The sequence below is a fragment of the Benincasa hispida genome, chromosome 7 (genome assembly GCF_009727055.1).
Source record: "Benincasa hispida cultivar B227 chromosome 7, ASM972705v1, whole genome shotgun sequence".
Taxonomy (NCBI): Eukaryota; Viridiplantae; Streptophyta; class Magnoliopsida; order Cucurbitales; family Cucurbitaceae; genus Benincasa; species Benincasa hispida.
The window spans coordinates 18446576-18471668 of NC_052355.1; the positions used below are offsets into that span (position 1 = coordinate 18446576).

Genomic DNA, 25093 nt, shown 5'->3' on the forward strand with positions numbered 1-25093 from the left:
TGATTGCTGAAGAATGGTAGATGTGAGGGCTGAGGGGGCTTGGTCTATTCTGCTTGTGAAGATGTGAAGAGGCTGCCAAATAACAAAAAGAAAAGAAAAGTGATAGTGTAGGGTTTTTAGGTTTGGGCTTGGGAGTTGGCTTGGACTTTTGGGTAGTTTAGTATTAGTTGGGCTTTTGAGTTGAAGTATTAGTTGGGATTGGGCTATCATACCTATATTATATTATATATTATATATATCTAAATATATATTTTTAAAAAATATAAAAATATTTAATCGGGGTTGGGGTTAGGGCAGGGATACTATCCTTGTCTCTGCCCCGTCCCCGGATGAGGATCTGAATAAATTTCCCGATTTGACCCCACGAGTTTTTTTGCCAACTCTAATATTATCTCCTCGAACGGATGGTTCTGTCATAAAATTTTCATTAGTGTTATCTCTCTATTGCGTAAAGTCTTCCCTTTCCTAAGGAGAATTTAAATAGACTTCTCCTCATAACTTAAGTACTCGTTCAATTGTAATGTTTCAAAGTTCACCACATAGGACAAATCTATCATATACTTCCTCAACATCGAGACATGAAAAACATTGTGAACTATAGAAAGAGATGGTGGAAACACCAACCGATAAGCTAGAGGGTCAATTTGCTCTAAGACCTCGAAAGGCTCAATAAATCGTGGACTTAGTTTCCCATTTCTACCAAACCTCATAACACCTTTCATAGGTGCTACTTTCAAAAACACCTTGTCACCAATTTCAAACTCTAGGTCTTTACGCTTAACATCATCGTAAATTTTCTATCTACTCTATGCTATTTGCATACGTGCTCTGATCTTCTGTATTGCCTCATTCGTGATCTACACTAACTCAGGTCCTAGCAACTTCCGTTGACCAACCTCATCCTAGCACACTGGAGACTTGCAAATCTTCCCATATAGAGCCTTAAACGGTGACATGTCGATGGTATCCTGATAACTGTTATTATATGCAAACTCTATTAAATACATGTAAGAGTCCCAACTCTCTGAAGACTTCAATGCACAAGCGCGCAACATATCCTCCAACATTTGGTTCAAACACTTTGTTTAACCATTAGTTTGTGGGTGAAAAGCTATACTAAAATCCAACCAAGTACCCAATACTGACTGAAGACTCTTCCAAAAACTAGTTGTAAAGCGAGGGTTTCTGTCAGACACAATAGATACTAGCAATTCATGCAATTTCACTACCTCTTTCATGTATAACTGCGCCTACTTATTCACAAAAAAAGTAGACTTTCTCGGAATGAAATGCACTAACTTTGTGAATCTGTCTATTATAACCCAAATCACCATAAAGCCCTTTGTTGTTCGGGGCAACCCCACAATGAAATCCATAAACACATTTTCTCACTTCCACTCCAGTACATTCACGGGTTGCAACAAACCTGTTGGCTTCTACCTTGGAGCTTTTACTTGCCAACACACTAAGCACTTACTGACGAACTTTGCTATCTCTCTTTTCATGTCATACCACCAGGTTTCAATTCTTAGTACGTCTTAGTACTACCAAGATGTATTGAAAATGGGGAAGTATGAGCTTCTAATAATAACTCATTATTAAGGTCACTTTCTACAGGTATGCATAAGTGTCCCTGATAAAGAAGACTAGTATCTGTGGATACTGAGAATTCACCATTTTGTCCTGTCTCTACTTGGCAAAAGTTCTCAACAAGGTAAGGATCACCCCGTTGAGCATCAATAATTCTCCGCCTCAAGGTCAGATGTACTGTCAACTGTGCCAACTGTTCAATAACTTTCCTCACTGCTAATAGAATCTCAGTCGATTCAAGATCCTTACATAGATGAATCTGTCTGGTAATCAGGGCTGCCGAATGGGTTGTCTTTCAACTTAAAGCATCTGCCACCATTTTTGCCTTGTCTAGATGATACAGAATTTCACAATCATAATCCTTCACTAACTCTAGTCATTTGCACTTTCTCATATTTAAATCCTTCTGAATGAGGAAGTATTTTAAGCTCTTATTGTCTATGAAAATCTGTATCTTCTCTCCGTATAAATAATGTCTCCAAATCTTAAGGCAAACACCACTGCAGCCAACTCCAAATCATGTGTAGGATAGTTTTGTTTAGGGTTCTTCAACTAGCGAGAGGCATAAGCAACTGTTTTACCATGTTGCATCAATACACACCCCAATCATTTTTTTGAGGTGTCACTAAAATAACAAAACTTTCTGATCTATGTAGTATTGTAAGAATCATAGCAAAAACCACTATTTAGTATTGTAAGAATCATAGCAAAAACCAATTCTATTTGAGATCCTAGAAACTGTCTTTGCAAGCCTTACTCCAAATAAAGGAATCTCCTTTTCTAATTAATTGAGTCAAATGAGTGACTATGTGAGAAAAATCCTTCATAAATCGACGATGATATCCTCTTAGCCCCAAGAAACTACGCACCTCACTAATTGTGATTGGACAAGGCCAACTTGTAACTATCTCAATCTTTGCGGGGTCAACTGATACTACCTCATTTGGCACCACATGTCCTAGAAAGGACACCTGCCTCAACCAAAACTCACATTTAAAAAACTTAGCATATAACTTATTCGCCCTCAGAGTCTCAAAAAATTTTCGTAAATGCTCCCTGTGTTATGCCTTTTTCTTGGAGTAAACCAAGATATCATCTATGAAAACTATCACAAAAGTGTCAAGGAATTTCTTGAACACTTTATTTATTAGGTTCATAAATAGTGTAGGAGCATTCATCAAACTGAACGACGTTATGATGAACTCATAATTCCATATCTCAAACGAAACAATATTTTAGGTATATCATTATCCTTAATCCTTAATTAATGGTAACCTGACCGAATATCAATCTTGGAGAATATTGTAGCTCTCTGTAACTGGTCGAACAAGTCATCAATCTTGGGAAATGGATACTTATTTTTTATAGTCCCATTGTTCAACTCCTATAGTCAACGAGGTGCAACGACCCATCTTTCTTTTTCACAAATAGCATTGGTGCACCCCAAGGTGACACACTAGGGCATATGAAACCCTTATCCAGCAACTATTGCAATGGAATCTTGAGCTTTTTCAACTCTACTGAGGCCATTTTATATGGAGCTTTCGAGATAGAAGTTGTGTCTGCTCCTATTCAATCGTAAATTTATCTCCCAATGTGGTGGAAAAAAACATCTGAGTAATCTCTTACCACTGGCTCTGAAGTCAAGGAGACCCTGGCTTCTCTAGTGTCAATCACATTAGCTAAGAAACTTCAGGTACCTTAGTTAAGCAACTTATTGGCTTTCATAGCTGAAATTACTTTAGGCAGAACCACAGTCTCAGTCCCTTTAAAATAAAAGCTAGCTTCTGTAGGAGGATTAAAAATCACCTTCTTCCGAAAGCAGTCTATACTGCATAATAAGTAGCCAACTAATTCATGTTCAATATCACATCAAAATCATGCATATCAAAAACTATTAAGGTCACGTCTAGTGTATGATTCACTATTTTAATCTGACATTCCTTTATCTTTTCATAAGCTAACATAATTTCTCTAGATGGAGTAGAAACTGATAGGACATAATGTAAGGGTTCTAAATCTAACATGGCATGCTTTACAAATGTTGATGATATAAATGAGTGAGTTGAGCTAGAGTCAAACAAAATTGATGCATAGTGTCCAAGAGTGGGAACGTGCCTATCACCATAGTGCCAAACATCTCAGCCTCCTGTTGAGTGGTCAAATAAACATGATCCTGTTACTGCTGGCGACTAGAACCTCCCTGGTTCGAGCTCGTATGCAGGCTCCTATTATCAGATGCATTCTTCTTGAGGCACTTCTTAGACATGTGCCCTTCCTGGCCACATCGAAAACAAACTCTAGTACCGGCTAGACAACGCCACAGTGACATCTCCTGACGAACAAACTGACTTATCCTCTTTAACAGTTACAGACTTGGAGCCCTGTTGCCCCTAATGTTGTGGAGTTCTATCTGTGTTCTGACTTTTTTTTTTTACAGAGGCTTTGGAGCCCTCTAGTCTTCCTTCTTTTCTTGACCCTAAGAGGATTCTGGTCCCTACAATCTCATGTTCCAATCGCCTACATTGGAATGTATATTCGTTGTTATATGTTAAACTACTGCATAATTTGTGGGCTTTTGAGCCAGTACATGACCTCTCGTCCATCCTACAGACCCTGGATGAACCTTTCTATCTTGTCCTCCTCTGCGACCATTATTTTGGGAGCAAAATGAAACAACTTGGTAAATTTTCGTTCGTACTCCACTACAAACATAACCCCTTGCTTCAAATTCATGAACTTCGCCTGCTTATTGTACCTCTTGTCAACAGAGAAGTACTACTCATAAAATCGCTCCTTGAATTGGTTTTAGATAACCAACCTTTCACTGGTATCGACTGACCTCTCGATCGATTGTCACCAAATTTCAGCATCATCAGTCAACACAAAACTGCATACTGAAGTTTCTGATCCTCTAGATATTTCATATATTGGATTATAGTCTCGATGGAGGACATCGACATTTTAGTCTTCGTAGGGTCCGTCAACGACCCATCGAAGGTATGAGGATTGTACTTCTAGAAATCCTGTTAGTGTTTAGCCTCTACTAACAAGTCTAACATATACTGATTCTGCGACTGATTCTAGACCTATACTTAAAGCGCCTGGTCCTGTGTGGGTGGGTTTTTTTTGGGTCTGGTTGTGTTGGGCTATCTATTCTGCCACAAGGTCCTTTAGCTGCCCAATCACTATTGTGACTGCTTCTCTTATTGATGTAGCCATGCGATTTACTCGGTTAGAACGGTAGGGGAACTGGTGTCTAAGTAGGTGCACTCGATTCCTAGTTCGACCTCTTGTCTGCACTCCTTGCCCCTCTGTCCTAGAAGGGTCACACGGTGGAAAGGGATCCTCTGGTACAGGGAGATTCTACACCCCTGGCATGGATGGGTACCTAACATACGGGACTAGGTCTTGAATCCTAAGTCCCTCCTCAAACCTTCCTTTTTACTCTGTACTTAGGTGCCATATCCTGTTATATACTCAAAATAAACTTTTACTAAATTCCTCATCACAAAACATGTCTACTATAACATTAAATCGAACTATCTCATGCATATCATACTGGAAACTTTTACTAGAAAGACATACCTGTCGATGACGGAGAATCTGTTATTGAGCCATAAGGACATTTTGGACTTACATAGTAAGTCAGTTCTACAGAACCTAAAAATTTAGGCTCTGATACCAACTATAACATTCTGACTCCTTAGGACTTGTACTAGGTCGTAACTATACACGTGCATTCACCTCAAAACGACACTTTTCATAAATTGGCAAAAATCAACTAAATGATATGAAATAATTAACTTTTATTAAAAGTAAATAGCTAAAATTCATTTAACAGGGTACCCTTAAGTAAATAAAAGAAAATTAAACATCACTTGAAGATATTATTCAAAACAACAAGAAGTGCAAAAACTGAAAAATTCTCTAAATTTAATAACTGACTAAGTTTAAAATCATGGAAACATAGAAAAGACATAAGCGGAAGCATCTGACTAGTCCCATTGGCATGGTCACAGTTTTTTCCTATCATTCGCTAGCGTGTCCTTGCCCTTACTTGAAAACATAACATGATAAAGAATGAGTATAAAATACTCAGTAAGTAACCGCACTACCGGAGTCAAACTAAGCTTTTATGTCCTATAAATGCAACACTCTAGTGGGACATGCAAAAATCTTTACTTATCATGGATGGCCATTTAATGAAAAATTGACCCCTCCTACTGTAGGTAAGATGTACTCACAAACCTCTGGCGAAATTTCGAAGGAGTTCTCTGGTGAAGTCCCGAAGAAAATCACTAACCTCTAGTGAATCCCGAAGGAGACGCTCAGATCTGGTGAATCCCAAAGGAGACACGAACCTCTGGTGAATCCCGAAGGAGACACCAACCTCTGGTGAATCTTGAAGGAGACATTATCCTCTAGTGAATTCTGAAGGAGATAGAAACCTCCGGTGAATCCTGAAGGAGACTCTAACCTCTAGTGAACCTCGAAGGAGACACAACCTCTGGTGGGTACAAGACTATGGGTAGGGGGCAATGATCACTAACATAAATATCATGCAATAAATCAGAGATTCCAACATCATGGAAATATAACATCATACTTCATACATCCTCATAAATATCAAATAAAATTAATTCATGCTCATTCCTCCTTTTAAAGCATCTCATAAAATTCTAGATCATGCTCATAAACATAACGTGCTTCAAACACATTTATCACATGCCCATATATTCTCTTTAATCAGGCATCGTGATTCATACAATCTTAAAACCATCCAAATTAATCCTAATTTTATTGCTCGACATGAAGGCGATTTCAATAATAAGATTACTTATCTCAGAATTTAGGCCCAATGGCAAACTCAAATAAACTTATCTTCCTTTTTCCAAACACAACCTTAAATTAAGACCTAAAATAATTAAGCCAAAAAAATTAAATTAAACCTTTAGGGTCTAATTCCAATTAGCCAAATTTATCCAAATGTCTTTAATTTAACTTACTGAAATTGTGGCTTGGACCAAAATTAGTTCCAAAACTCAATTCAGTAGACCAACCTGAACATAAGTCAAATCCAAATTTTAATAACTTAATTTTAAACAATTATCCTTAATCCAAAAGGGCCGAAAGTACTAAAACTCATCAAAATTTATCAAAAACCTCCAAAAATCGATCCTTATAACGTTGGACAACATGTTCCTAGCTTTAAAACTTTGTTTCAATCTTCAAAGCATAACCACATCAAAGATTCGAAACCAAAATTCAAGGGGTAATGGAAACAATTGAAGTATCCCACCAAAAACTTACCAAAATCGTCCCGGACCTGCTAGACAACAGCCTAAACCTCGCAAAAACTCCAATTTAACCTTCCAATGCCAATAGGAAAGCGAAATTAAACCCAATTCATAGTGGATGCTTAAGAGTTAAAAGCCAAAATCCTTTAAAGAGAATGTCCAAAACCAACAAGAACTCAAAAAACAAGCTTGGATATCCTCTCCAAAACCAACAAGAACTCCCCAAATTCCAAATATCCTCTCCATACTTTTAAATCCCAAATAAATTTAAATCAATTCCCTTATAAATTTGATTTGAATCAATTATCTTTTCCAAAACCATTAAATCCAATATTCTTAAAAAATATAACAATTCCTTCACAAAATTTAAAAAAAAAAAAAAACCAACTTCTAAATCTCCCAAATTTAATTCAATTTCACAAATTGAATTATAAAAAAAATTAATTAAATCCAAACACTCTTTACATTAAATTTCAAATTCCCAAATCTTTCATCCAAACAAAATTTAGAGAAAAAAAAGATTGAATTATCCTTGCACAATAATTCAATTCAACCTCAAAACTCAAAATTCAAAATTCAAAAAAAAAAAAAAAAAAAAAAACTCAAATACTTCAAGATAATTAAATTTAAATTACCTAAAAATTTGGAATGCCACATTTTCTTCTCAATTTTGTCATTTTTTTCTTTGATTTTCATTATATGATCAAAGTCGTACAATATTCTTCTTCTTTAGTTACATATAGTTTCCATTGACTTTTATCTTCTTTACAAGTTCCTTTTCCATTCTCTCTTGTTTTTTTTTAGGTTTATCATTATGTTTTTTTTTAGCACAATAATTGTGGGATTTGAACTTTTAATTTTTTTTTAGGAAAAAATATATGTCTTATTCAATTAAGCTTTATTTATGTTGCCGTTTATCATTGTAGATTTTTTCATAGTTAAAAGTCTATCACTAACATACTTTTATTTCACAACCTACCAATAGATTTTAATACAATGCACAACTAACATATATTCTATCTCTTCTATCATTGATAGATTTCAAACAAATATTTCCCTTTTCTTTCTCCATTTTCTCACTTTCTTCCTCTAATTTTGTTTTCTCCATCTCTCTCATTGATAACTCAACAAAAGATTCAAAGTAATTTGATGCAATCTCTTTTTCAAAGCAATTGCAATCATGAATACTAGAAACATCAAAACGACAAGCTAAACTATCTATAAATGAAGCTTAAAAGTACGTAAGAAAACTTTATAAGTAGCCTTCTATATAAGTGATAGATTTTTATATGCTATGTGAAATCTATCATTGCCTATCGTTGAAAGATTTCAAATAATATAAGCCTCCAAGTATTAAACTCAAATCACTGATAGAGCATATTACTGATACCTCATATCATTGATAAAGTATATCGATGATACCTCATGATAGACTCTACCCATGATAGAGTATCAGTAATAGACTCTATTATTGATATGAGTTTGATAGACTTCAATTGGTGATAGATTTTGTTATCAGTGAAAGAAGTCTATCATTGATATGAATTTATCATTTGTAAAAGTTTATTACTATTGGTAGCAAAACCTACCAGTGATAGACTCTATTATTGGTAGACTCCTAGAACTGAATATAAATTTTTGTTATATTTGCAATTTATTTTGCATTGTATTATATCTACTAATACTTTGGCTTGATTGTTATATTTGTGACTGCTCTTTACTTTTTAGTACAACAATATGCAAGTTAGAGATTTTAATCTATACCTTTTGATTAAGAGTACTTACACCTTCAATTTTATTCTCATGTTGGTTATGAAAGTTTTAAACAACGCTCAAATAACTTTTATGGTTGTATTTGGCTCCCAAAATTATCTGTACTTTGAAGTTTGTTCAATTGTAGTGTTATACTATCAAATATTTAAGTTTCATCTTTATACTTTAAATAAATCTTAATTTTAGTCCTCAAAGTTAATTTTTATCGAAATTGATTATGTAATAATAATTTTGGTTAGAACATTATTTTGGTCCATACACTTTAAAGTTTGTTCAACCTCAGTGCCTATATTTTCAATTATTCACTTTTAGTTTATGTACTTTCAATAAATCTTAAATTTAGTCTGTGAAAGTTAATTTTTACAAAAATTGTTTAATTAATCATGATAATTTTCATGCAAGTAAATACAATATATGAATATATTTTCAAAATCCATAATAAAAATCTAATAGGTAACCAAAAGGTTTTTGATATAAAAAATCAAGAATAAACTATCAGTAAGGACTAAATTTAAGATTTGTTGAAAGTACAAGAATTAAAATTGAATAAGTGAAAGTATACGAACTAAAGTTTTACAAACTCCAAAGTACAAGGACCAAACTGGTATTGTAACCTAATAATTTTCATGCAAGGAAATATAATGTGTGAATATGTTTTCAAATTTTATATTGAAAATGATAAATGATAAAAAAAAAAATTTGAAAAAATCAACAATAACAAGCCATAAGAGACTATTTAAGATCTATTGAAACCACACATATTAAAATTGAAAATTTAAAAGTATAAGAATTAAAATTAAATAAACTTTGAAGTATGGAGATCAAAATGACATTTTAAACTTATAGAAAATATCAACTTTTTTTTTTAGGAATTGAACTTTGTTATTTGTTTTTAAAACACCCACAAAAATATATTAGAAAAATACTTTTAGATTAGAAATTAGGTTATTTTCAAATATAGTAAAATGAAATTTTTTTTTACAAATATAGTAAAATATCATTGTCTATAAGTAATAAATACTAATAGTCCACTATCATTTCTCATTGATAGACATAAGTGACTATCACGGATAAATTGACATTTTACTATAATTGAAAGTATTTTCAATAATTTTCTTATTTAAAATAATTTTCGTAGAAATTTAATAAAATTTATTAAAAAAAATTGAGATATGAAATAGTATAATAAATGAGATAGATTGAAAATTTACCACGTCATTCCAAGTAACCATCACACACTTCTAAGTGTCGAATTTGAAATTATAAATAATTTTTTTTATTTCAAATATAGTTTTGTTGCCTACTTGTCTATATATACACAATTACAAAAAAGAAACCCAACAAATGATAATCTTCGAAGAAGAAAAATGGCGATGGAGCTGACTTTTGTAGTCTCATGGCGATTACTGGTCGAAGTTTGCAAGTTTCTTCAATATTGAATAGCGTGAAAAGCCGACTCAAATCCATTTCGAATATTTCCCAACAAAATTCCAAAAGGGTCATAGCCATTCAATACGATCAACTTAGCACCACAACAAAATTCCACTCAATCCCTCCAAATTTCTTCTCTGTTTTACCCTTTTCTCTCTTTTCACTTTCCCATCTCTGCTTCTACTCTTCAAAAATCCCCTCCCCCTTCTCTCCAGTTTTGATTTTAGGTTCATTTTTTGTTGCTTTGGTTTTGGATTAATGGAGAATACTCAGCGGATTGAGCAGATGAGGAGATTAGTGGAGAAAAATGGGGTTTCTGCAGAAGTAAGGGTTTCTATGAGTTTATGGGTATGTTTCTTTTTTGGGTTTGGAATGATTTTTATGTTTTTTGCAGAAGTATGGTGATCCGACGATGATGAGGTTTTTGGTTGCGAGATCGATGGATGTTGAGAAAGCGGCTAAGATGTTTGTGCAATGGCAGAAATGGAGGGATACGATGGTTCCGAATGGGCGAATCGTTGAATCTGAGGTTGAAGATGAACTGGGAACAAGGAAGATGTATTTGCAGGGTTTATCGAAGAATGGGCACGCTGTGTTGTTCTTGAAAGGGAACAAACATTTTCCTGCTAAGGATCAAGTTCAGTTCAAGAGTGAGTTTCTTTATCTTGCTCCTTTGAATTTGTTTTTATGAGTGTTGAAATTGTTTTGATATTGATGGATTATGAACTGAGGCTTTTGATCTTCATTGGAGTTTCTTTGAGGGCTCTGTTTTGAATTTGTTAGCCAGCTTTTGAAATTGGTTTTATATTGATTCCAAGATGAGATTCTGTTTCTTCGTTTTTCCTTGAAGATGTGGGTCTGTTTTCTTTTTTTAATTAGTTAATGCTTAGAATAAGAGTTTCAACTTGCTTTCTTTTTATATTATATTCAACAATAGATTGAAGTGCACCATTTCAATATCTTGGAAATGCAAAATTATGAATTGTAATTGGTTGGGTTTCAACTTGATAATGGGATTTCACTGTATATCTTTGAGACAAACAAGTGAAACAAAATCCTTGGGATGAAGTTTTCAGGGATATGCTAGTTTATAGATTGTTTTTTCAAATGGTTTTCTATTTTGAGAAGCAAAATGTTGTGAATAGGCTAAATTATAAAAATACCCCTAAATTTTGTCATGTATTTAAAAAATACCTCCAATTCTTTCGAAAGTTACAATATTACTCTTGAACTTTCATGAAAGTTTCAAAACTACCATTGATGTAGAAACTTTTTAGAACGTTAGACAAAAGTTGGGACATGAAACAGTGTGGTGGTATTGACCTGGAACAAAAATTTGGATCGATACACTGTCTACAGTCATATCGAACCAAGTCCCAATTTGCATTTGAAATTCTAAAGGATTTCTACTCTTAGTTTTGAAAGTTGATGAATGGTTAAGAGTGATATTGCAATTTTCAAAAGAATGGGGGTATTTTTTGAACAAGAGAAAACTTCAGGGTACTTTCAAAATTTAACCTTCTGAGAGCTTGTTTGGATGACTGTTTGTTAAAATTGAATTTTCTTTTCTAGTATATTATCATGAAGGACAAATTTTTCAATGAAATAAAATTGTTATGCCTTCCAAAATCACAGAGATTGAGATTATGAGTATGAGCGATAATGAAAATTATCAGACAATTCACCTCTCTTGGATTTCTTTTTTCTATCTTCAAAATTGAGTTTCAAACCCCTGATTAAATTTTTTAACCTAAAAAAATCAAGCAACTATGGACCATACCCACCCCTTTTGTGTGGGCACTTCCAGCTCTCCATGTCAGTATGATTGAATATTTTAAATTGTCTTCTTGAGCCTTTTTTCTCTCCCACAATGCAATATTATGCATTTAATGCAATGAAGACTTGGACATATTTGCCCTACCCTTTTTGGAAACATCATTAAAATTTCATCAAACGTAAATGGAACTTGCAATTCAAAGCAATATTTTTTTTTAATGCCAAATGTTATATAGAAGTCCGAAAATTGTCAGATTAGTCGAGGTATATGTAAATCAGTTCGGACAAATCATTGTTATAAAATAAAAAGAAAAATGAGTTCAAGGCATCATGTAATTGATCTTATCTGATTCACTTATTTTCATCTCTTTTCTTTATGCAGAGTATGTGGTTTATTCCTTGGACAAGACAATTTCAAGGTGCCACTTAATCTGTACTAACTTCATGTGCTCAGAACTTTTGTAAATTATCTTTCTTTGCAATTACTGACCATTTTGACACCATATTAAATGTCATATGCTTTCTTTGTACCTCTTATTTTTCCCTCATGTGAAGATTATAATTCCAAAATTTACTGTTGCTTTAAAAACAAGATCAATTCTATCTTTTGATACGTTCATGTGACAGCTTGGTTTGGTGTTTCTGGTGTCTGTTACAGTGCTTTCAAGGGAAGAGAAATTGGGAATGAGAAGCTGATTGGCATTCTTGATCTGCAGCAAATTTCGTACAAGAACATCGATCCCCGTGGATTGATCACAGGCTTTCAGTTTTTGCAGGTAAACTACGGGATAAAAAACATTTTTGGCTCTTGAACTTTCGTAGAAGTAATATTTTAACAAGTAACATTTTAATCCTTGTAATTTACAAGGGATGAATCCCTACCGTAGAAATTAATATTAAAACTTAATGATATTTCATAGACACGTAGATTGATAAACTGTTTAGAGATAAATTTGTTTATAAACTATAAAGAGTGAGTACTAAGGTGGGCTGGTGGCCTTGTGATAGTAGCTCCTTCATTAGGATGATGGAGTTGCAGCATGCTATTATGGTTTTGTAATCTAAGGCCTGGTTCCCTTTAAATCAGTCTGCGATCAAGACGAGGAAAAAGATCCTTTTAGATCTCTTTTCTTTTTTACAATTCCCGAATATCGTAATCATTTTTTTTTTTTCCTGATCTTAAGTTCAGGTTGTGGCTAGATGATTGTCAGGCTCTAAACTGCCTATCTTTTCTTTTTTTTCCTTCTTTTCCTCATAACCATGGGAAGTTTTGATTGTTTTGCCTTCTTTTTAGTGCAGGCTTATTATCCTGAACGTCTGGCAAAGTGCTACATCTTAAACATGCCACGGTTTTTTGTCAGTGTGTGGAGGATGGTCTCTCGGTTCCTCGAGAAGGCGACGCTCGAAAAGGTATGTGATCTCTGTAGCAATGTGCCAGTAAAGTTGCTGATAGTAAATCTATGCCTTTTCAGTAAATGATCTGGAAATGAGCCCTACCCAAGAAGGAAGTGACTATAAGAGAGACTAGGCAGAGAGGGTTAATGTAGGGTGCGTTTGATTAGTGATCTGGAAACTTTAATTTAAAAACGAGAGAAATAGAGTTGTATTTCATATCTTCATTGCTTTAGATACGTTTTTTTATTGCAGATTTTAGAATCTAGATCTTGATTCTAACCCGTGTTTAAAATGTGTTTGAAAATATATTTATAAAGTATAAAAATAATTCTAATTTTGAACTGATTAGATTTAGTCTCAACTTTTATCAATTAATTTATGAACATGTTTTTATGTTATAAGTTTTTTATAATTACTATTTTACAATATCATATAATTTATAATAAATTATAGACTATACTATACATGTTTTAATTTAACAAAAAATGAAAAAGCTCATAGCCTAAAATACTATATTTATCAAATTTTTTATTGTAATTCTGCATTTAAAAATTTCAAATTCAATGAATATAACATAAAAATATGAAAATATAAAGCCTTTGAAAATAGGTTTTAATCCTATCTATTCTTTTAGTTCAACCATCATTGAATGAAGAATCAAACAATGATCTTTGGAATGATACTTAGTGCTTTATCCACTAAACTATGTTAAGATTGATCCAACCTAACTTAAATTTTGGTTTTATTATAAATACTGATTTAACGTAAAGTAAGAGCATGAAGTTTTAATTTCAAACTCCTACAACGTTATTTCGTATTTCACATGTACTTTTGAACCGAATTAACATTAGATCCCACACAAAAGAAGGTTCTTAGAAAATATTGTGTGGAGAATATGGATAGAAACTTCTTTACGATCTATTCAATGTTAGTGATCACTGTGTAAATATTACAAAAGATGTTCTTGAAGTGCATGGGAGCAAGAATCATTATTATAAGAAGGATGATAAATATATTGATGAATGATGATCATTTGGGTTTCTAATGGGATTTCAGGTTGTGATTGTGAGCAATGAAGAAGAAAGGAGAAGTATGATAGAAGAAATTGGAGAAGATGTATTGCCAGTTGAGTATGGTGGAAAGGCAAAGCTTATTGCTATTCAAGATGTTGTTCTTCCTCACTTGGATGGTTGAATGTTAGGAATTTGAATGGCTGTTATATATAGATATATAGATATATATATATATATATATATAGTTATTATATACAGTTATATATATGTATTAAGCTAATTCAGTACCTAAAGTTACCATAGCTTTTAGTTATAATTTAACATGAAATTCAAAGAAAATTGGAAAGAGAAAAAAGAGAATGATATCAGTTCTTAGTAAATATCTCTGTCTTGAACTTTTGGACTATTCAAATTTGCTTTTGTTCATAATGGGGTGGTTGAGGGTGAGGGTATGAGTTGCTATGAGTTGGATTTTTAACCTAATTTAGTGTTCGGAGTCTCAATTTTGTATGTTATCAATATTTTATATCCATTTCATTAATTTGGTAAGAGTGCACTCAAGTCCTCAATGCCCCATTACCATTATGACCACATCCTTCGACAACCAATCAATGTAGTTAATTTAGTATTATTCAACTCTTTTAAGTATTTTGGCATAAAAGAAAATGGAAAATTTTCGTGGATAAAAAAAATATCAAACTATTTACAAAAATAGTAAAAAAAAAAATATTGATAGGCACTGGTAGATTTCTATCCGCGTTTATCACTGATAGATTTCTATTAATTTTTATCACTGGTAGAGATCGACAACCTCTATCAGAGAAGATTGAAAATTTTATATTTTGTATAAATAGTTTCCCTTATTTTCCTATTTTTGAAAATCTCCCAAAGAAAATTCTATTTGGAATTTAAATGTCTATAATAATGAATGTTCGAGTTTAGATATGCATGATAACTAATGTTTGGAAGTTAAATATCTGTAATTGTTTTACTAATTTTGAATATTGAAACAAAAACTAAATAATTATTTTATTATATGTAAGAGAATAATTAATCTAGCTAAATTAGTATAATTTAATATATTGCTAAAATAATCATTTAATCACTTAAAATAAAAATAAATTGATATTTTTACATAAACATAATAATTTATCATCATTAAATTATTAAATTAATAATAATTTAATTACTATTCATCTCAAAATATAAACACTCACAGCTCTACAGAGGATAGAAAACTCATGTCTGGTGAGTTTTACGATTCATAATAACATCTTGAGTAAAACAAATAAGAATATTAAATTGTTGTCCAAAAATCTGTGACAAAGTATGTGAAACATTAACGTTAAAGTTACGATGAATTCTTTAATTAAACACTCCATTATCTAGTTGCAAAAATGGTAAGGTCTAGTATCTTGGGAGGTACAAGGTTCCATAGGTGATCTCTATGCTCATCTTTGACAATGTACCATTGTTGTTTGGTAACTTAAAGGAAGGGGTGGAAATATTATGAGATAGAGAAGTGGCAAAAGTTTGAAATATAGTGACAACAGCTAGTAAGTTTAGTGAACTATTTATAAGAACCCTTCTCATCTAAAATCATTTGAATAGTTGAGCCATATTATACCCCATTTAAATAATTATATAAACATTGATATATATGAGGTATGTATTGGAAAAACAATGAGGATTTCTCTTAAATATAGTAAACTGTTGAAAATATTTTTAAATATAGCAAGATTTCACTATATATCAGTGGTACACAGCGATAGACATACTGATAGATGTCTATCGATGTCTATCACTATCTATTACTGATAGACAGTGATATTTTGTTATATTTGAAAATATTTTCAAAATATTTGTCATTTGAAAGAATTACCCTTTTGATAGAGTTGACATTCAACATATAGAAGCAATTAAAAATCTAAGCACTCTAACTACATCAATTTTGAAGGAAAAGTATGCATGTTCATAGTTTCAAACTATTAGGGTTTCAATATCATACTTTTGCTGAAACCTCCAAATTTCTTGAGAAATCCACGTGAATCTTCTTCCTTTTCTGTAGTAGATCACCACCAAAATCTTCTCTACTATTCTCAGGCCTTAGATTGAGTTATGAAACTCAAATTGAGATGAATTTTAAATGATTTAGGAGTTGGACATAAAGGAGATATGGTGTTCTTCTTCCTTCAAATTTTCCAGCATGCAAGTAGTCCAAATTGAAGTCAAAAACTCAATTTATAATCATCCACCATGCAGATAGTTATGAAGGAAGATTAGCCACTCAATCTTCTATTAAGAATTGAATGACATGCGGTGGTATTAAATGGAATTTGTAGGATTTTCCCACTTTTCGTTTAATTTCCATTAATTAATCCTATATAAGAAAATTAATTAGTATATAAAATTTATTTCAAAAAACTGAAAATCAAATTCAATTTTTTTTTAATAGAATTTTATAATTTTGTGTATCATAAATTCAAAAAACTAATTAATTAATTACTTAATTTTGAATTTCTTAATTTCAAAATTGAATAATTCTAAATTTAAAAAATTAATTAAACTAATTTAATTAATTTAACCTCATTAAATATTTAAATCATATTTAAATATTATTAACACTCCAAAACCATGATGTTTAATTCATGAATCAAACATCAATTATATCAAATATAATAATTCAAATTCTAAACCGTGTTTGAACATTTCAAATTCTAACATGTTATTCTAAGGTTTAATTCTTTTATGAGCTAGTAGAGGGACCTAATGGACTTACAAATTATGAGCTCTTTAAACCGATTTAATCACTATTCGTTAACTACCAAGACACACTACTATAGCTCAGTAGTTGCACTCTCCTCACTGTAGATATATTTCTGTCCACTTGATTTAACCATAATGAGTAAATCGATCATTCACAGATCGTTCGTATTTACAACTAGGTCAAGATTACCATTTTACCCCTGTAATACATCTTGTTTCTTAAGTTTCTACTAATCCTCTATTGAACAATTGGTTTACAGTCCAATCAATAAACCAAATCCCTTTCTGCCACAAGAGGGTGGGGCCCCTTTGCTTAAGACCAGAAGTCAGTACTAAGGGAATAACCTATCTACTAATCCTAAGGTGGGTAGAAGTGAATTCCTTCTTGCAGGACTATGTCCCCAGCTATCTATATGGTCTTACCCCTAAAATGGGAGGCTTATTGAGCGATGATTTTAAACCACTCTCACCTATGCAGATTAAAGGATAATCCTGAATAAACAAGAGTTCATAGTTAGCTCAGGATTAAGATCGAGTTACTTTAGGTCATCAATTTGAAATAGTCAGTTTTAACAATAAACGATTGTTTATAAAGAAAAGTGACTATTTCATGGTTTGGTTTTATTCAAATGTCTTTTGTATAGGATGTCTTCACTCACATATCTCCATATGAACAATTTTGAGATCACATCATTTGTATCAATATACAAAGTGGGCCACATCCATAATGTTCCCAGGATGAGGTACCCAATCTCATCCATATATTTATAGACCTTTTTGGCTATATACTAAAACCTGATCCTCTTTTATGTCTCTACATAAAGTTTAAGTATTCATGTTATAACCATGGGTTCGTCTATTGGATTTTTATAAAAGAATGCAATTCAATAACATATTTATTGATAAAAACTTCAACAACAACTTTATTGTGAATAGAATATGTTTAATGTTTACAAACTGCAAGTTTTAGGACATATCCAACAAACTCCCACCTGGACTAAAACTCTAGTGGGTGTTAAATATATACAAATATACAATGTTGAGAATAAAAGAAAAAAATACAATAAACTAAGACATCTAAATACCCTTAACATTCTCCAATTTGCCCTAGATTGATAAAGCTCGTAGTTTTAGTCCTATCAGGTGACCCTCGAACACTTTAATCGTGAGAGCCTTTGTAAATGGATAAGCAAGATTATCTTCAGAGGCTATTTTCATGACTATCACGTCTTCTCGGTGTACTATCTTCCTAATGAGATGGTACTTTTGATTGATGCGCTTTCCGCGTTTATGGCTTCTAGGTTCCTTTGAGTTTGCAACCGCTCCATTGTTATCACAATATAGGGTGATTGACAGATGCATATTTGGAACCACTTCCAAATCAGTCAAGAATTTTTTGAGCCATACTGCTTCTTTAGTTGCTTCACATGCAACTACGTATCCAGTTTCCATGGTGGAGTCAGTAATACAACTTTTGATGCTCCTCCATAACATAGCTCCTCCGTTGAGAGTGAATACTGATCCCGAAGTAGATTTCCTAAAAATCTATATCGGTCTAAAAATCAGAATCAGTGTATCCAGTAAGGATAAAATCCTGATAGCCAAACACAAGCATACAGTCTCTCATTCTCCGTAGATACTTAAGGATGTTCTTAACGTCAGTCCAATGACTATGCCCAAGGTTGGACTGGAACCTGCTGACTATTCCGACTGCAAAGTATATGTCTGGGCATGTACACTATTGGGGTTGATGCCCTAAATCTCGTAAGGTTCTATATTTTGTAAACCTTGTATAAACAAGCTTGTATGTGATTAATAATATTTGATATTTTATTCACTTTGTCTATGAAATATGTGATATTTTAGTTGCATTAACCACAAACCAATAAACTAACATCCAAGGTTATCGTTGTAACTTAAACATATATGTGGAGACATACGGGTGGATCATGTTTAAGTAATAACCTAAATGGTCTGTAGTATATGGATAAGACTGGATACCTTATCCTAGTGACACTACAAGTATGGCTCGCTTTGTAGATGTTACAAATGTTGTAAACTGCTACAAATGATCTGATCATGATCATTCATGTATTAGACATGCGAACGGAGATATTCTATACAAAGGAGTTTGTATAGTACTGGACCACGAAATGTTTAGTCTCATTATATAACACCGTTCATAATAGAGACTTTCATTTCACCAAGATGACCATAGGTAACATGACCTTAATCTTGAGTGAGTTGTGAACTCCTACCTATAAGGGCGGTCCTTTGATTTGTATGGGTGAGAGTGACCAGATCGCCGACTCAACAAACCTACCATTTTGGGGATTTCTCTGATTGGGGAGCTGGGAACTCAGCTACACAAGATGGAATTCACTCATTCCCCGAAGCAAGGGTAAGTAGATAAATTGCTCCCTTAAGGACTGATTTTGGGTTTTGAACAATGTGGCGCCACACTCTCTCCTAACCCAAAAGGGGTTCAGTCATAGTAGGGCTATTATCTATTGTTTATTAAAGGGATCCATGGTACTTAAAGTCCCCTTGGTAGCTTAAAAGGATTTAGTTTAGAATCAATTTTTGGGTTAATTTGAATTGTTCAAATTAATAAGAGGAAATTTAATTATATGATATAATTAAATTGATTCAATTATATATGATATAATTATTATAATGTATTTGATACATTATAGTTTAATTGGAGGAAATAATATTTGAATGAGATTCAAATAATTGTTAATTTTAATATTAATATGATTTATATTAAATGTCATAAAATAGAAAAAATTAACTACAGTTTATGTTGTATATGATACAATATTAAAACTATAAGTTATAAATATAATATGATAAGTTAGTTATCATATTTATTTATATTATTTATTATTTTGAATAATCATCCATTTTTTCTCTCCAACCACCTTAGTGGGTGGTTAAGTGATTTTTTTTATAGCAAATGGGATAAATAAAATAAGATTTTATTTTTCCACAACAAGATTACATGAAAAATACAGAGATTATACGATAGGTTTTTTTACTACACGATTGAGAAGCTTTCTATACGATAATGTCTTCTTCAATCTTCTCCCTCCTCCAAACTCAAAATCCCTCCTTACCAAAATAGTCAGAGCCCACAACTCCTGGGTTCTCACCCCGAGCATACCTAAGGTTCTAGGTGGTCGTGTCTTCTATTTTGGTTCGTGATGTTCTTGAAGAAAGTCTTTAAGTTTGCTGTTGTATTCGAGTTCGTGATAGTTCGAGGGGTTTACGCGAATAAACGTTCTTCAAAGGTATAATCTCTTTAACCCTATTTTTAAAAAGCATGCTATAATTTTAATTAGAATGCATAAACTATATGTTCGCTGTAAATTCGTGTTTTCAATCTAAATGGAATTTGGACGATCCGCTTCCAATCATGGATCTCCTTTAAAAATAAGTTCCTTCAACATTGCGTACATCAAGCTCCTGACTATTCATGCATAAGGAATTCTTTTCATTCCCTCGATTTATTGAAGTATCTTAGGAAATTGTTCCTTAGATAAATGAATTTCATGTCTAAAAGGTGATAAACCCCTTTTGGAATCTTGCATATTATATCTTGAAAACATTTTGTCAATATAAAATGCTTGAGATAGTGCAAGCATTCTGTTCTTGCGATTCCGAACTACTTGGATTCCAAGAACATACTATGCATTTCCTAAATCTTTCATTTGAAATTGCGATACTAGTCATCTTTTTACGTGAGCAAGGAATCCTATCTCATTCCCAATGAGTAGGATGTCATCAACATAAAGTACCAGAAAAGCTACTGTCCCCGGTGGTCTCATAGCTTGTAAGCACTCTGTAAACATATTGTTATTAATAAAATAAATGTTATTTTATAAGCATTTGCTCAAATCCAATAAACTAAGATCCATGGTTATTTCATGTAACATAAGCATGTATATGGAGACATACAAGTGGATCATGCCTTAAGTAACAACCTAAATGGTCTGTAGTAGATAGAAAAAGGAGGGATACCTTATCCTGATGACACTACGGATACGACCAGCTTTGTAGATGTTACAAGTGTTGTAAAGTGTTATAAATAGTTTGATCTTGACCATTCATATAGAGACATGCGAGCGGGGTATCCTATATGAAGAGTTCGTATAAGACCGGACCACGAAATGATTAGTCTCTTTATAACGCCGTTGATAATTGAGACTTACATTTCACTAGAATGACCATAGGTGATATGACCTTAATCCTGACTGAAGTTAGGAAACTTCTGCTCATGAGGCGACCCTTTGATTTGTATGGGTGAAAGTGGCCAGATTGCCAACTCAACAACCTACCATTTTGGGGATTTGTTTGATTGAGGAACTGGGAACTCAGCTACACAAGACAAAATTCACTCCTTCCCTGTGAAGACGAGGTAAGTAGATAAATTGCTCGCTTAAGGGCTGATTCGGGTCTTGAAATAGTGGCCACACCTTCTCCTATGTCCGAGGGGACTTAGTCATAGTAAGACTATGAATTATTGTTTCATTAGAGGAATCAGTGGTACTTAAGGAGTTAGATGTAACTACACGGGGCAAATCGGTGAATTGACCCAGTTATACTTACTAGCGATTTGTAAGGATTATCGCACTGTTGATTGGTCATATGAACATAGAAATATATCTATAGTGCGAAGAGTGCAACTGCCAGTCTTTAGTGGAGTGATCAACAGTTAACGGATGCTGGATCTCGTGATTAAAGAGTTTAATCAGTTATTCACTACTGTTGGAGCTTCAAGTACAGGTCCATGAGGTCCCCTTGGTAGCTTAATGGGTTTAAGTGAGAATCAGATTTTGGGTTAATTTGAAGTGTTTCAAATTAACAGAGGAAAATTCAATTTAATATGATATAATTGATATGATGTATTAGATACATTAATTGGAGGAATTAATATAAATATGATTTATATTAAATAACATAAAATAGAAAAAGAACTATGGTTTATTTGTTTCATATGATGAAATATTAAAACTCTAGGTTATAAATATAATATGATAAGTTGGTTATTATATTTATTTATAACATATTAATTATATGATAATTAATTATTCTTTTTCTCTAATAACCGAATTGAATGAGAGGTTATTGAAAGTTTTATGGTAACTGTGAGATAAAAGAAAAATGGTTTTCCAAAATTAGATGATGATTCATTCGGAATAATCTCACAAAAAGACTATAAAGTAAAAGTGATTTATTAAACGATAGCATAAAGAGCATACACAATCGAGTTACGAGTTTACTATATGATAGTTACTCGTTAACTCGTTGCTACACGATCGAGTAGTAAAGTCTATATGATAGGCTTCGTCTTTCTAAACAATCGAGTATCTAGTCTATATGATAGACTTCATTTCCCATTTACTCAATCGTCTACCTCCTGCTTTCCTCAATTCAAAGTCATACAGAGCCCACAACTCCTGGATTCTCACACCGAGAATACCAAGGTAACCATTGTGGTGGTGCTCTAATTTCGTTCGAGGGTCGGGTTGAACTTGATTGGGATCGAGGTTCATTCAACGTTTGTTGAGATTGAGTTCTGATCGTTGCATTCGAGTTCGTGTTGATTGAACGATTTACTGAACGATCAAGAGATACTTGAAGAAGAATTCTTCAAAGATTTGCATACTCTATCCCTTGTTCAGCCTTTTAAAGAAGTATGTTGTAATTTACTGTTTAATCGTTTCTGTTTAGACTGTAATTGTTTGTGTTCTTTCTCAATGGAATTTGGAACGATCTCGCTTCCGCTCACTAGATCTCTATTTAGAGTTCCTTCCATTGATTATTTTCTTGTAAACACAAGGTTCATCAACATTCTGTTCAAAGCCATAAGATTTGATCGAAGTGTCAAATCTTATATTCCAGGACCTAGATGTTTGTTTTAACCCATAAATGGATCTTTTAAGCTTGCAAACTTTTTGTTCTTGACCCTGTTCAATGAACCCTTCTGGTTGAGACATGTAAATACTTTCTTCAAGATAACCATTCAGAAAAGCTGTCTTGACATCCATTTACCATATTTCATAATCATAAAAAGAAATCATGGATAAAAGTATTCTAACAGATTTATTCATGGTAATAGGAGAGAAGATTTCTTCATAGTCTACCCCTCTCTTTGGGTAAAATCTTTTGCACGAGTCTGACTTTATAGGTTTGTACCTTACCAGTTTGGTCTCGTTTTCTCTTGTAGATCCACTTGTAACCAATAGGTTTTACCCCATCTAGTTGATCTACAAGTTCCTAGATGAAATTAAAGTACATTGACTCCATTTCAAGGTCCATGGCTTTTATCCATTGGTCTCTATCGACATCTTCTTTTGCCTGTTTAAAAGTCAATGGATCTTCTAAGCCATCATCAGGTATGGTGACTTGAGTTTCTGTTAAATCCATGTATCGATCAAGTTGTTGAACAAACCTCCCATTACATCGAGGCATTCTCAACTCATGAGAAGGATATGATGGACCAGTTTCATTAACAAAATTTGTTGAAGGACCAACTTGATCAACAACTTTTGTTGATTTATCTGTAGACTCTCTGGACATCTCATTTAATTGATGATTTCTTATGTGATCTTCCTCTAATAATGTAGCATTTATCGATCCAAGTACTTTTTCTTCTTGAGGACCATAAAAAAAAACCCACCTTTTGTTTCTTTAGGGTATCCTACAAATAGGCATATTTTTTAACATCATTTTAATTTTTTAGGGTCTTTCACCAACACACGTGCCAGGCATCCCCAGATTCTGAAGTTTCATAAACTACCTTTACGTCCTCTCCACAACTCGTACGTTGTTTCTGAAACACTTTTTTAGGAAGCATGTTCAAAATATATACAGCAGTCTACACTGCATACCCCCAAAAGGATTGAGGTAATTGGACATAACTCATCATTGAACGAACCATGTCTAACAGGGTTCAATTTATCCTTTCTGCTACACCGTTTTGTTGTGGTGTACCAGGTGCTATGAGTTGGGATTGAATTTCATGTTCTACTAAATAGTTCTGGAATTGTAAATCCATATACTCTCCACCTCGATCTGATCGAAGGGTTTTAATCTGTTTACCTAATAAGTTCTCAACTTCAATCTTATACTCTTTGAACTTTTCAAGGGTTTCGGACTTATGATGCATCAAGTAAACATAGCCATATCTTGAATAATCATCAATAAAAATGATGAAATATTCAAATCCTCCTCGAGCTTTAACATTCACTGGACCACAAAGATCTAAATATATAAGTTCTATAGGTTCTTTGGCTCTAAGACCTTTTCCTGAAAAAGATCTTTTTTTCATTTTTCTCTCAAGACATGATTCGCATGGAGGTAAAGAATTGTCTTTCAACTGATTTAGATGTCAATTTTTTACTAATCTTTCAATCTTGTTGAGATTTATGTGTCCAAGTCTTAAGTTCCAAAGATAGGTTTTAGGAGAAATCTTTCGTTTCTTATTTTGAGTTTTGGCTGTTTTAAACATCTCTATATTTAAAATAGCTTTTGTCTCAGTTTGTTTTAACACATACAAGTTATTTTCAAGTTTGGCAGAACATATTTGAACACTTCTTGAACTAATGAACAATTCATGTATATCAAAAATAACTTTGTACATATATTCTAAAAGACAAGAGACAAAGATTAAATTCCTTTTCATTTTAGGTACATAATACACATTTTCTAACAAAATGTAAGATTCTAAAAAAAAAAATAATTCTATATCTCCCACTACTTCAACCGAAATGATTTCACCCTATTCCCACCTTGAAAATCATCTCGTTTTTCATCAGCTGCTTCTAGGAACTAGTTTCCTGAATGAAAGTGCAAATATGATTAGCAGCGCCTGAATCCAATATCCAAGTTAAATGAGAACTTTCCACTAAACATGTTTCTATTACAAGTAAATCAGATTTACCTTGGTTTGCCTTTTAACTTTCTTTTCTGCAAGATATTTTGGGCAATTTTGTTTCCAATGCTCATCCTCGTTACAGTGAAAACATTTTCCTTTTGCAACTT

General features: G+C 32.9%; 1 protein-coding gene across 2 annotated transcripts; it reads left to right on the top strand.

Moving 5' to 3' along the window:
* Nucleotides 1–9996: 9996 nt before the first annotated feature.
* On the top strand, nt 9997–14658 carry LOC120082117 (CRAL-TRIO domain-containing protein YKL091C-like). 2 transcript variants are annotated; one of them, XM_039037352.1, is made up of 6 exons: nt 9997–10418; nt 10492–10744; nt 12253–12289; nt 12529–12646; nt 13170–13280; nt 14322–14658. In XM_039037352.1, exons 1-6 carry the CDS (start codon nt 10353–10355, stop codon nt 14457–14459), a joined length of 723 nt encoding a protein of 240 aa, XP_038893280.1. In that variant the 5' UTR covers nt 9997–10352; the 3' UTR covers nt 14460–14658. The 2 variants fall into 2 exon arrangements, with proteins under 2 accessions (XP_038893280.1, XP_038893279.1); XM_039037351.1 differs by having other exon boundaries at nt 9998–10418; nt 10489–10744; nt 14322–14531.
* The last annotated feature ends 10435 nt before the right edge of the window (nt 14659–25093 follow it).

Bases quoted from the DNA above. Each gene is read 5' to 3' on its own strand.
- LOC120082117 (XM_039037351.1), top strand. From the start codon at position 10,353: ATGGAGAATACTCAGCGGATTGAGCAGATGAGGAGATTAGTGGAGAAA. The intron at 10,419-10,488 runs GTAAGGGTTTCT...TGTTTTTTGCAG, and splicing joins AAAATGGGGTTTCTGCAGAA to AAGTATGGTGATCCGACGAT. The intron at 13,281-14,321 runs GTATGTGATCTC...ATGGGATTTCAG, and splicing joins AGAAGGCGACGCTCGAAAAG to GTTGTGATTGTGAGCAATGA.